The sequence below is a fragment of the Armigeres subalbatus genome, chromosome 3 (assembly GCF_024139115.2).
Source record: "Armigeres subalbatus isolate Guangzhou_Male chromosome 3, GZ_Asu_2, whole genome shotgun sequence".
Taxonomy (NCBI): Eukaryota; Metazoa; Arthropoda; class Insecta; order Diptera; family Culicidae; genus Armigeres; species Armigeres subalbatus.
The window spans coordinates 32,879,031-32,893,802 of NC_085141.1; the positions used below are offsets into that span (position 1 = coordinate 32,879,031).

The 14,772-nt window shown below is 36.9% G+C and overlaps 1 protein-coding gene across 1 annotated transcript in view; it reads left to right on the forward strand.

Moving 5' to 3' along the window:
- The first annotated feature begins 226 nt into the window (after positions 1-226).
- The window catches only part of LOC134220690 (uncharacterized), a 43,819-nt gene continuing 29,273 nt past the window's right edge, over positions 227-14,772 (forward strand). The window contains exon 1 of the mRNA XM_062699793.1: positions 227-548. Coding sequence (XP_062555777.1) covers positions 531-548 — 18 coding nt within the window. The 5' untranslated portion in view covers positions 227-530. The remainder of the gene's footprint in view (positions 549-14,772) is intronic.

Sequence of the window (14,772 nt, forward strand, 5' to 3'; positions counted from 1 at the left end):
TTGCATCTTGGCCTGCCAATCAGTCAAAGTCACATTATTCCGTAAGAATGTGCATCGTTCGCAAACTTAGACCGTATTGGTTCGCACCCCTCGACTCGAACCCTGGATTGACCATCCAACATCACCCACAAAGCTTCTACCTCGCACGTGTTTGTAGGTGGGTGAAGCTATAAATCGGTCGCCAAATGAAAAATTCAAATCAGACCGCAGCCAACACTTTCCGCGTGCCGATCAATTATTTAACGCAAACCCATCGTGCTCTCATCCCACCCGTCCGCGTCGGTTTCTGTGGGTCTGTAGGCCACATCCAACGTCCTCGCGAATTTCTGTGCAACGTTCCAGGCAATTAGCTCGGTTCTTTTGTCTTGCGGTGCATGCCGCCGTTAACCGAGGGGCGCACAAATAGTAGTGTCTCCAGGGGTGAAGAAAGTGCAACAGCAAGCTGAACCAAACGAAGTCAGTGACGAAAGAATAGTTTGTCGTGACCGACGTCGCTGGAAGTGATTAGAGCGTCGGGCGATCACCCCTGAATGAAAATGAAATTAACGGTACGTGATTGTAATTAATTGTTTGATTATGAATGGATGGCGTTTATGGTGACAGGGGATTTGAATATGGGACTGATCAAAGTGTTGTAATATCCCAGTGGGACGGTTGGTTACACAACGCTGTCAACTCCAATGACATGAAAAAACTGAAACAATTTCCAGGAATGAGTGGACAGCAGAAGAGATTAGTGCTGAGAGTATTTTTCAATAAACGGAAAAGTTTTCATTTGGAATCATCATAAAAACATCATGCACCATAAAAAGTAGAACAATGGTTGAAAGCCCAGCGAAATGTTTTTGTTCTGGGAACAACTCGTTTTATTACTGGAAGCTCAAAACACATGTGATTGATTGCATATTTTGAACTGTCGCAAAAAGTGATTCAAATCACAGTCTCTTCTATCCAAAAATATTTGTATAGCTGATAAGTATTTATTTGCTTTTGTATCCATCAGAGAGAGGACAAGCCTTCTGGAATCCAAAACTAAATTCACTCGCGCTTTCTAGGGCACATCACTCAATACGGAAACAACGTACAACTGTCATTTTTATTATTTGGCGCCTGCAGCAAAGCTGAAAAAACGATGACAGTTGTGCGTTGTTTCCATTTTTAATGATGTGCCCTAGAAAACGTGAGAAGCTTTAAATTTGTATTCTAGGAGGCTTGTCCGTGATAGGTCTAAGGTTTGTCGGTTAGGGTTCAGGGTTTCGAAGGTCGTCTCTGGGATCATTGCTTGAAGAGACGATATCATTTTGCACACAGTCATCCGAAATTCTGGAATACTTTGTAATTGGTTGGTGGCGTCAACGGATGTCTACGGGAGGCCATTAAACTTAGAAACGTTGGTGGAATTGACGCTTTGACGATAGTTCAGCCCCAGAAGATGCACCTCTGATGGAACTCCGATTCCTTCGCCAAGCAGGTCTATTGTTTCTGAAGAAGTTGTAAATAATAGAGTATTGCTTCAAATATTGCGAACATAACAAACATCTTTTAAAACGACACGCAAGGCCTGAACACCGATGGAGAGTCTCTGAGCCTTCTTCAATAAGCTTAGAAGGCTGCTTACAAGAAGCTTGGAAGTCTCTTTTCAAGAGGCTTTCCTTCAAGAGTATTGGAATTCTTCTTTCAAGGGACTTAAAAGCGTATTTTCAAGATACCTTTTTAAAATGGCTCGAAATAAGAAGCCTCCTTTTAAATGACTCGGAAGCGTCTTTTTAAGAGGCGTGGAAGCTTACTTTCAAGAGGATCGAAAGCCCCCTTCAAGAGGCTAAGTTTTTAAAAGGCTTAAAAGCTTCCTTCAAGAGGCTCAAAATCTTCCCTACAAGAGGCTCGGAAGCCTCCTTAAAAAATATTTGGATTTCTCCTTTCAAGAGGTCCGGAAGCCTCCTTCCAAGAGGCTCCAAAGGCTCCTTCCAAGAGACAACCGGGGGACAGATCAGACACCTTGGTACACAGGTGCTGGCTCTATGGTCTTCTGCTCCACACATACGGCACAGCTTACTGTTATCTCATTCAAGACTTTGCACTGGATGATCAAGACTGGACATAGAGCTCTTACTTGAACCCAATCTCCAAAAACCTCTTCGGTCAATTTTTTATACTCAGATTTCTTCTGAGCAGCATCCCGCTTCAAGACAAGAATCATCTCGACTCTCTGCGTTCGACGGATACAGTTGACACCCAGGCCAGAGAGCTTTTCGTCACTTCTCATAGCCTTCAACACGTTAGTGTAGCTTTTACCGTAAGACTTGACAATAATCGCTTCGCCGTTTCGGTCGACTAGTCGAGTCAAGTACGAGACACTGAAGACGACCTTACTGTTGAGGTCGAAATACGTATCTGTCAAGGTACAATTAAGTGGTAGAATTAAATGGGACTGTACAAATTCCTCTTATGACAAGCGATTATTTCTATTGGAAATCGGTCAGAAATTCATTCCACTCTATGAAAATCCTCTGAAGAGGCCTTTGTAAAGGTAACTGGGGTAATATGCACCCCGAGGCAAAACGACCTTTCAACATTTTTATCGATGTTCCAGGAATATATTCAAGAATGTTTACTACTGGATTGGTAGTACGAGCTCCGAACTACATGCACAGTAAAAACTTTGGAAAACTGCTGAAAATGTATTCAAAAATGCCACAGGTTCGTTTTGCCCCGGGGGTGCGTATTACCCCAGTTTCCCCTAAATTCATTCGGATATTCCTTCGGAACTTCCTCTTGCATTTAGCAAAACCATACCGCCGCTAACTGCAAGTCGAGCACGTATGTTTATGAGTCCAATGTACAGATGTGCTCGACTTGCGGTCTGCGGCTGCATACAAATTCCTTTTAAAATTCCTGTGGTAATTATTCCGGAAATTCTGTTGGGAGATTTTTTCCGGAAATTTATTAAAGAATAAAATAGAAAATCCCAAAAGAATTTTCGGAAGAGTTTCTAACGGAACTGTCAATGGAATTTCCAGATGAAATTTCCGACAGAACTCCTGAAATAATTTCGGAAGGATTCCCATAAGAATGTCTGATTTCCAAAAGAATTGCTGAAGGAATACTCGAAAGCCCTAAGCAGTTTCTAATTAAATTTCCGGAGGAATTTTTGATTGATTTTCTCAAGAATTCCTGGGTAAAATTATGAAAATATTCCTAAGAGAATTTTCGAAGGAATTCCAAGAATTTCGTCCATGAGTTTCGGAAGGGATTTATTTAGGAATTTGTTTGAGAAAATCCTGGAATAATTGCTGATGAAAGTCATTAAAATTAAATAACGAGTTCTTCATTGAGTTTTGGCAGGAATTCCTAAAGCAATTTCCAAAGAAATTCAAAAAAAGAATTATTCGAAAAAAAATTGTTGGCGGTTTTCCAGAAACATTTTCCGTATGTATTCTTGAAGGAGTTTCTTAAGAGGTTTCCGTAGGAATTGCAAACAAACTTCCAATGGAATTTACAAATTTCTAAAAGAGTTACCGAAGGAATTTCTAAAAGCATTTCGGGAAAAAAATCTTGCTTAAAATCTTAGCAAAGGAATTCTTGAAGGAATCTCTAGAAGCATTTCCGAAGGAATCTCCAAATTATTTTTTTTTTGGAAAAGATGTTTAATTTTAATACACATAGTCAAGTTTGCATTTTAAGATGTTTTTATGAGATACTAGTAGACCCGACGAACTTCGTTTCGCCCAAAATTGATTTATTCTCTGATTAGTTCTCGAGTTTTTCGAAATTAATGCTTCATTTGTATGAGAGCCCTCCGATCCAGAAGGGGGAGAGGCTTAGAACCACCACAGAAACATATCTTGCCTTCCAAAACCTCCACATGACAGATTTGGTTCGATTTGCTTGATTAATTCTCGAGTTTTGAAGAAATTAGTGAAATTAGTGTTAGCCCCTCTTTCCAAAGCGGGGAGGGGTATCTGTTCAATAAGTTTCAGACAGACAGAAATTCATTTTTATGTATATAAAAATTGCGAAAAAAGATTCGGCTGCCGGTGGGACTTGAATCCACACTATCCCATTAAGTACACGGACGTATTACCAATTATACAACAGCTGCCCTTGCGAGGAGTTGTTTCATAACCAGCTAATAACTATGGGATATCAGTCAATTCCCCGTATCCATCGAATCTGCTTTGGCAACATCAAAATTAAACATCTTTTCCAAACAAAAAGTAAAAATCTGACTTCCCTCACAAGTCATCAGCCAATTTTTAATTTAAATTCTGTAGGTATTTCCGACATTCTTAAATTTCAGCAAGAATTTCTTTGGACATTCCAAGAATTCTTTCGGAATGTATTTGGATTTCTACTGAAAATCCTCCGGAAATTGCATAAGGGTCGTACACTCATTACGTAAGCACTTATGGGAGGAGGAAGGTTCTGCCATTTTCTTAAGTTTCATTTAAATATAAAAAAGATTTGTATGCAAAAAATCTTACATGGGGTGAGGAAACCAAAAATTTGGGTTGAAAAACCCAAAAAAAAAATGCTTACGTAATTAGTGTACGGCCCCATAGAGATAAATCCAGAAATGTCTTTGGATATTTCTCATAATACTCATTTGAAAATTTTTTCAGGATTTTTTTAGTACATACAACACCCACAGAAATTGTTTCAGGATTACTTTTGGAGATTCCTTTAGGAGTTTCCATTTAAAATTCCTTCGAAATTTCCTTTGCGCATTCTTTCGGGAGAATCTTTAGAAAATCCTTCGAAAATTTCATTTGGAAATTATTATGAGAATTTCTTCGAGAATTCTTTAGAAATGTCTTACAAATTTTCTCAAAAAATCTTTTGGAATCCTATTTCATTTTTCCATAATTTTAAAGATGCAGTTTGTTAACAAATTTTTCGGAATAATTCCTGCATGAGTTTAGAATGTAATCTTACATTAGAATTCATGGAGAAATTTACAAAGACCTTTGGGAAAGTTTTACGGAAGAATCCCTGAAGGAATATCCATTCGAACTACAGGGGAAATTTTATAAATTATTCCTAGAGGAGCTCCCGAAAGAATTCTCAGAGGAGAAAATTGAGAAAAACTTCGGAAGGCCCTTCGAAAATTCTTATAGCAGTGAAATAAAGAAATAAAAAAATTGATTTCATTCGATCCATCACCATACTTCTTTGGATGTTCTCGAGAATTCCTTAGGAATTTACTTCAGGAGTTGCATTTTGCATTTTTTCAAGAATCATTCGCAAATAAATTTAGAAATACCTTCAAAAATTTCTTTAGGATTTTTTTTCGAAAATTCCTTTTAAAATTTGTCCAAGAATTACTTTAGAAACCCCTCCGGAATTACCTTCGACAATACTTTCAGATATTTCATAATTCCACTGGAATTTCAGAAATTCCTGAATCTCTCTGTGAAATCCTCCAATAATTTCTTTGTCAGTTCCTCCAGGGATTCTTTCGGCAAATTCTCAGGAAATTACTTGAGAGATAGATCCAGAATTTTTCTTGGATATTCATCAAGACATTCCTTCGAACATTCCTAAAGAAGTTTCCGAAGAAATTTCAAAAAGAATATCTGAAGAAGTTTCTAAAAGAATTTGTAATGGAATTTCCGAAGAAATTTTCGTAGAATTACTTCTTTGAATTTTCAAAATAGTGTCTTGGGGAATCTCCAAAGGAATTGCTGGATTTATCTCCGAAATAATTTCCAGAGGATTTTCAGGAAAAAAATCCTTAGACTAAATTCCGATAAAATATTTGAAGGAATGTCCAAAGATATTCTTGGTCAAATTTAATGTCGAAAATGCCTTCAGGAGTTCCGTTAGCAATTCGTTAGTAAACTCTCAAAAAAATTTCTGAAATCTTGTCCTAGTTTTGTGGAAGATTTTTGCTGGAAATTTCGAAAAAATTATTTCCGATGGTATCCGAAGGAAAACCTGAAATAACTTTTGAAAGAGATGTTTTTGGAAAAAAAACATTCCAAAGAATTTACAATGTTATGAAAACTCATATGTGAATATGTACGTTACGTTCCAAAGAATTTCCAGAGTCCTTTTCTATAAATTAGACGATTGCAATACATTTTATAGACGATAAAATGCAATAAAAATGTCGTAATATTTGAAATTGTCTAAAAAATTTTAATTGATTTACATTACACCCCCTAATTGCAATTTGTCACAATTCATTTGTTTGAGTGATTTGACTATGCGTCCAATTTGGTAATCTCGGGCTCATTCAGTAGTCGCTTAGTTGCGAAAAGGCCCACGAAGGTCCATCGCAGCTTAGTTGGTTATAACACTACTCTAGCGTACTGAGGGTCGTGGATTCGAGTCCCATCGAAGGGAAAGTGGTCTCCTCCAATACACTTTCAAATTAAAATCTTACACATAGTGTACATATGTATTCACATCTGAGCTTTCATACCATTTTACTGCCACACAGTATACTATTATTTCCAACACCGATTTAAGCTTGTAGAAGTCCGAAGAATTATCAATAAGAATTTCTAAGAATTTCAAGTGAAATTTCCAAATTATTGTCCTTTGAAATTTCTTAAAAATTCCCGTTTTATATCTTTCAAAATTTATGTTTGTACATTAAATTTTCCGAGTAATGTCCCGTTTAAATTTCGTAGAATTTTACGTTAAACATTAGAAGAATTTCCGGTGGAAATTCTGAAGAATAATCCAAAGAAATTTCTTCTGAATCCCGAAAGATTTTCCGTTAAAATTCCGAGTAAATTCCTGTGAAAATTTAGAAGAACTTTCCTTGATAGTTACAGGATTGTTGGCGGATATTCCGAATTATTTCCCCTGAAACTTTAGAATAACTTCCTATAAGTTGTTGCCTTTCTCGTATACTAAGTATACGTAAAGGCTATTATTCGCTCCAAAAGCGAACTTTTTACAGGGGGGCCGGAGACCCATAGTGTCATATACCAATCGACTCAGATCGACGAATTGAGGTGATGCCTGTGTATGTGTATGTATGTATGTGCGCAAAAAGTCTCACCCATTTTTAAGCATTAATTTGCTCGCAACAAGTTGCATTTAACGCAGAACCGTGTCTCATTGTTTCTAATTGAAATTTGGAGAGATCGGACTATGGGATCAGAAGCTATGGCAGAAATACTTTTTTTACTCCAAAAAGGGGTAAAAAACTCTCGCCCATTTTTAAGCCAATTACCCTTATCCGATTTGCTCGCAACAAGTTGCATTCGATGGGAAGTCCTGTCCCATTATTGAAAATTGGCCTGATCGGACAATGGGTTAAAAGATTGTGGCTAATATATATTACAACAAAATGCGCAAAAAAGTCTCATCGATTTTGTAGGTACATATCCTTGATCGATTTGCTCGCAATAAGTTGCATTCGACGACGAACCATGTTTTTCCTTTTCTTTTTTTTTTCAAATTGACTGAATCAATGAATTAAAGTTATGGCCAAAAAAAAATAATTGCGAAAAAAATTGATATTTTTTAGATACTACTTGTTAATCAATTGTATTGCAACAAGCTGCAATTTGCGCTTTTATGTTGCATGAAGAAGAAGAAGAAACAGAAAGATGACAATCGGACAAATCTTCACGGGAAAGCATACGAAGAAATATTTAAAACTCTTCTCAAAAATTATAATAGCAATTTAATTAAAAACGGTAAGCAGGAATGAACTTTTCTTCCACTGTACAATAAACACAATATTCCTAATAGAAATTTTGTTTTGCGATACGATTACACTTCATACATAGTATTAGAAAAGTCTAACCCGTACTGCCGTTTGCTTTTAGAACTTTTTGGAAGAGTTTTAAAAACTTCTTCGTATACTTTCCCGTGGAGATTTTTTCTATTGTCATTTTTCGGGGAAGGGTCATTTGGCTGAAACCCATTCGGCCGAAAGTCATTTGTCCGGAAGGGTCCCTTGACCGAAAGGGTCGTTTGGCCGAAAGGGACATTTGGCCGGAAGGGTCATTTAGCCGAAAGAGTCATTAGCCGAAAGGATCGTTTGGCCGTAAAGGTCGTTTGGTCGAATGGGTCATTTGGCCGAAAGGATCATACAGCCGAAAAGGTCATTTGGCCGAGAGGGTCATTAGGCCGAAAGCGCGAAAGTGTCATTTGGCCAAAAAGGTCATTTGGCCAAAAGGGTCATTTGGCCAAAAGGGTCATTTGGCCAAAAGGGTCATTTAGCCGAATAGTTCATTTGAAAAGTGAGAAATTAGGAATAAAAAGTAAAAAGTAAAAAGCGCGAAATCAGCAGTGAAACGTCTCGCTACCCACTTCGCACTACTCACTTTTAACAGTGAAAAGTGAGAAATGAAGTGAGACGTATTCTCTCTCCTTATTATGTCGATATGTTCAAATTTTTAGGCTACTAGACCATCTTTGGACAATAACAAACACATCAACAACAGAAAATGACGTTTGTTTTGTTATCGTTTTTCATAGCATTTCCTCGATCTGTCCCTATCTCGATGGTCCCTTCAATATCGATATATGGAGAGGCGATAATAAAATTGAAGTGTCGCATAATGGATTGGAAAGAGATTGCGGGATAATATTGTTTTACAAAAAATGCGTGCCATGCCTTTTTTCACGTATTTGTCCTCAATCAATTTGCTCCGATTGAAATAAAATTGAAAGAGCATACGGAGAAGAAGAATACGGAAACCCTTACATAGCACTGATAAGTGAATACCGTCGGTACTTTCATGTCAGTCCCGCTGAGAAGACAGTTATGATTCGAGGACTATAGACTCACAAGCTATGGCCAAAATACATTTTTTGCAATTCCTGATCATATTACCTGGTTTACAGTTCGTCTTTGAGTGATAAAACGGCCTACTTTTCCATACCAACGAAATGGGTGCTTTAATGAACATTATGCAACTCAAATGGGTTGCATAATATTCATTATAACACTCATTTGGGTGCTATAATGAAAAACCAACATCAGAGCAGTAGTTACAGGACATTTTGCTGAATTAGCTTGGGTAAGTGTTTAGATAGTGTATTCTCTGCGTCGCGTAATAATTTAAATAGTTTGATGGACATGACATCAAAAATTTCCAAAGGCAAGTACATCTATCGCTTCACGTCTTATCGAACTATGCATTGTGGCACGGTAATATGGAATCTGATTGTTCTCTGCAGCAATATAATTTATTGGCAAGAATGATCATGTGGAGTAAATTAAACTGTACAATTTTGGTACATATTTATCATATTATAGTCCATTTTTTGTCATTGCAAAAAATAGCGTGTGCAACTCGTTGCAAAACTCGATTTTTACAGCACTCGTAGTATTTATCCAACTCGGCAAGCCTCGTTGGATAAACGTACAACTCGTGCTGGAAAAATCATCTTTTTGCAACTCGTTGCACAAACTACTATTTTATCCAGCTTTTTAAGCTGGTCATGCCATAAACTTTGAACCACCCCCTTTTGACATTTGGCTTGTACACTATAAATTTTATAATTGTATCGAAGTATGCTAAAATATGAGTCGAAAAATTCGTTATTTACATGGCAACGTATTGAATACAACAACAAATTTTATCATCGTCCCTGAAAATTATTTCAACATAATCATTCTTTATATATTTCAGCTCTTGTTCTAGGCATTTCAAAAATAATTTAGATGTCCTAACTCTAGCAGTGTTTCGTGGTTTATCGCTTATTCTCCAGGGAAAATCTGATGTGTTTCCGAGATTATTGAGTCGAGATTATTGATGAAGCCGCTATAGATTCGGTCTGTCACTGTTATTAGCTGCCCATAAATAGTGAAATTATTTATTGAAATAATTCACATAATTGGCTTGGAAAAAATAGTCCATATACGAAATAATCAATTTCAGATCCGGTTTTTTCTACGCGGACTAGGCTACAAATTAAAAAAAATCCAGGGGTTGGCCAGATGCTAGACAGACAACTGCCTTAAGTAGTATCTATCTCTTACTATTTCAGTGGAACTTGATCCGATATAATCAAAGCTTTTATTTTGAAAATACCGGTCACTGACATTGCACTTTATGATCAGATTAATAGATTTTGATCGATTGCAGTAAAGCTTTCACAATTTCACATATTACGTATTTAATGCTGTGAGGCACATAGCTAACGGAAAAGACATCGCGCTTCAGAAAATGTGGCTCGTTTTTCAATGTATTTTCTCAATACTGTGCTAATGTTTTTAACTGATCAATTCAATTGTTTAAGTTTCAACCAATTGTAAAATAGTAATGAAAACCATGGGGGTGACATCAATTCAATGGAATGTAGCGATTGAAGTTGTTGATCAGGCACAAGTAGTTTATCGTGAGCAGAATACGGTTTATCTTTTATGTAGAATCTATCGCCGGTTGCCATACAGCAGAGCTTCCAGAAATGGGAATACTGCTCACAAGATCGGTTGATTGTGTAACCAATTCGTAATATCTGGAGGTTCTGAACAAAATATTTAGTATGGCTCCAGCAAATCTAAAATAAAAAAATATTATTATAAATATTATCAGAATAATCTACCGTTCTACCGATTCCCGGTGCCGGTCTAGGAAATTTTCGGATTGTAAATTGTCTCGACTTCCCTGGGCATAAAAGTATCATCGTGTTTAGCCTCATGATATACGAATGCAAAAATGGTAAACTGGCTTAGAAACCTCGCAGTTAATAACTGTGGAAGTGCTTAATGAACACTAAGCTGCGGGGCGGCTCTGTCCCAGTGTGGGGATGTAATGCCAATAAGAAGAAGAATCTACCGTTATTTGCAAACGTATTAAATCAACATGTGAAAATATTTGACAGGTTGCTAGGCTGGCTACTAGGATCCTGCATAAAAATTGTTGTACACAGCAAACGTCAAAACTAAATCACCCCTAACAAGATTTATGGCTAGCGTAAAAAGCTGGATACCGTTCGTTTAAAAAAACTCACTCTTTTTCGGGCATATATGTACCTATCTTCAACCGATTTACTCGCAAAAAGTTGCATTCGACGCGGAATTTTGTCTCATTGAACGAGAAAGGCATATCATCACCGCTAGATGGATGAATCTGTTTTTTTTTTATTTGCCTTGCAAATCTTGCGAAACTTTCTGTGGAAATACCAAGAATAATTGAATATTGAAATTCTGGAAAATTTCCAGTGAAAATTTGGGTGAATTTCTGTTGAAAATTTAGTATGATTTTCTATGCAAACAACAAAGGCGAAAATTGTGGAAATTTTTTATGAAAACTCCCTTGGAAAGTTTTAACAATTTTCTTTGGGAATTCCGAATAATTTTCATTGACAATCACAAATAAGTTACCGTAGACATTCCGTAGTATGCAACTTCCGAAGAATATGCCCCGGATTTTTCTTCGGAATTTCAAAGAATTCCCCTTGCGAAATCCTAAAAAAAATGAATTTAGAAGATTTTTTCCTGGTACATATCCAACGAAAATTAAGAAACAACGAAAATATTTAAGTTTTTCCCATGGAATCTCCAGAGAATTTCAAGTGGAAGTACAGAAATTTATTCAAAAAGATTGTTTTTCAGAAAACTAACATAAAACACAGAGGAATTTCTTAAGGAAGTGCAGAATATTTTACGCCGAAATACAGACTTTTACTTCAGTGAAATTAACCAGATTTCGCATTTTCTTATTTCGTTATTCTATACGGAGTCCAATTTGAGGTTCTTTTTTCAATTTTATACAAAGGTTTACGAGAAGTCTTGAACTAAATCATTTTTTCCACTTTCTGTAAATTGGTCAGAATTTAAATATTGTTCAAATTGTTTGCTTTTGTTGCAAACCATTCGAATATCTGTAATTGAAATATAATCGTACCCACCGTTAAAACAATGCTGTGATGTGCTGTGTTCTTGTCATGCATTATCAGTCTTGTGACACGTTTTATGTTACTTGCCATATTGAAACAATAACGATGGAATGGTTTCCTACGCTCAACGTGAAGTGCGATGTAAAAAAGGGTATTCAGTGTTCCCCTTCTTCGAAACGACAAAACAGCAACAAGGCAATCGAATTCACGTGATACCGATGCTTCCGAAGTCGATAACAAAGTTTATCGGAAGAAAAAAAACTGCATACGTTGTGCAAAACGCAGAAAATATTCCTATTACTTATGTTTCTCTGTAGGTGATGGGCTATTTCAACATTTCAGATAGTCATCTCTGCTCTGGCTAGGTGCCATCAATCCTGGTATTCATCCTTGAAATGGAATAAATTGTGGTATATGTGACTCATGTACGTTGTGCACGTATCGCGCTTTTGCGCCTAACTTTTCAGCTTCCTATATTTAAAAAAATGACTCGGTTCAGATTGTCGTGAAAAATTGAAAACATCTTGATCTAACTCGTTTTAAAACGCCAACTCTCTTTCAAATATTGCGCAGACGACCGATTACAGTTTCTGTGAACTTGAAATAACTTAAATTGCCTAGCTTTCTTAGTGAAAATGGTGCCTAAATTCCGTGTTAAAGCGGAAAGCACCGAAATGTTCAAACTCGTCTTATATGACAAGTGAAGACATTCCACTAAAAAGCTCAAAATAATTTTCTTTACCGAAATGTTGTCAAAATTGCATCTTCTAGGTAGCATTTTTTATTTGTATTACAATACTGTCTCGGTAAAGTTTACCGAAATATCGATAAAAGTTTTACCGTTATTCGTCGAAATTATTGCCGAGATCCCGGCTGTTGGATTCTCGGCAATCGTTAAATTTCGAATTTTAAGTTTGCACGCTGTAGCTTTGTTGTTTAATTCGCCACCAACGCTGGTTTGATGAGCTGCTATCGTGTAGTTTACATCCAACATTCATTCGATAGTTGAAAGCAAGTTGCCAATTCGAAATCCACGATTTTCGTGAGAGTATAAATATAAGTCCGCGATTTTTCCAACAACATTTAAAGGAACCGCGTTTTTCGCGACTGGAAAGGCGAAAATGATGCTAGAATAGAACTCCAAATTCAGTCTACTCACCTTCCACCTTTTCCAACCCAACTATACATGCGTTGCTTGCAAAAATAAAATTAAAATTAAAACCTGATGGATGTAAAAAATGATTTATTGTCTTTCCATTCCAATATCATCTCACTGAGAGCTGGGAGATGGCAGGAAACTTTTACACGAGGACTTTGCTTCGCTTGATTCTGTTGATAGGGAGAGGGATTTTAAGGTACTAAAGATTTATCATAAAACAAAGCATTTCAATTATCCACAACATAATTTCACGCTTAGTTGACACAAACCGCGAACATTTTTTTTTTTTGCAATTTGACGAGCTAGCTAAAAAGTAAATTTTATCCCAGAACCATACGGAAAGCTGATATCTACATAAAAAATCCATCAACCTGCTGGCTGACGAGTTCCAAGCGTCACAAACACTACGAATTAAATGTTTTCTTTACTCCCGAATAGAAATCTACAATTCAAGAACCCGTCATCTTATTCAGGTGATACAAGTGGAATATATTTATGATTAAATGCTTATCATACACCAATTAATAATTAATAATCTAAATGATAGAGATAGAGGTGTAATTTTATCCAGCTGGAAACCGGCTCATAAGCCTAACATAGCATGAGGATTGGTGAACGGTTTTCCAAATTTGGACGCTTTTTTTAAATATAATTTAGATAATTAGGTTCAATAACTATTCATCGATGATTGATTCTTCCACATTAAAACTTATCTAAAATTCATCTGAAAATAAACGTATGTAGCTTATTTCCACCAATTCATTCGGGTGGTTTTATTATTTAAAGCAACGGTAAATACTTGAGACGGCGGCGTAAGATTGGTTTAGTACTTTGTCTACCTGAAAGAATAAAATAGTAATCGTTAGCCTCTCCTCCAACAACTCGTATTCCTGAGACGTCTAAACGGACAAAAAGCTTTCCGCAATTCAGTATCGCCGCAATTTCCCGTTCCGCAATTTCTTGCCAATTTTATATTTAGTTTCCCGATAATTTTGTGCAGCGCCGTATTTATAAGCCCACCTAGCATTGGAAGAATAATTCTTACGCATTCGCGAAATGTTGTACGATATTCTGTTAGCATTAGCATTAGCATTAGCATTGAGCAATTCGCACAAATTCGTAGGTGGTACAAGCCAAGACTATTGTATGAAAGTAGCATCACTTTCATCCGTTACCACAGATATTGATTTGGGACTAATCACTATCTCTTAGATGAAAGCAATGCACTCTCCAATAGTCGAGATCTGTCCTGGCCACGTCCTTGCGAATGCTGAGGAAGGGGAAGGATGGTTAGTTGGACACCTACTTAAGAAAGATGCAGAGAACTCTACGACCTCTCATAGGTGCCACGGGAGGTTTTGGAATTGTGTGGGAGGTTATAACAGTAGGAATCGTTTTGGTAGAACGTGAAACACAGAAAGAATTAAGATAGAAATACAAAGTAGGAAAGGAACGAGCCTGGAATTGAACCCACGACCTCCTGCTTATAAGGCAGAAGCGGTAGCCACTAGACCACCGAGCTCGTTTTTAAATGTTGTACGATATTCTGTTCTGTCCATTATTTCAAACCTCACCGATGCTCAGGTGCACGAGCAGAATTTGCCGAAAACCCCAGAACACATCAGTGGATGTCCAGATGGTCCAGATTAAGAAGAACAAGCCGAACTAAAAAAAACTGCTGCGAAGACACATCCTAATTATATCCAGTAGATAATATGGGTGATACGGATGAACGAGGCTTAGTGAACATGAAGCAAAAAGGGATCGGTTAATTTGCAAAATGTGAACATCAAGAGCTA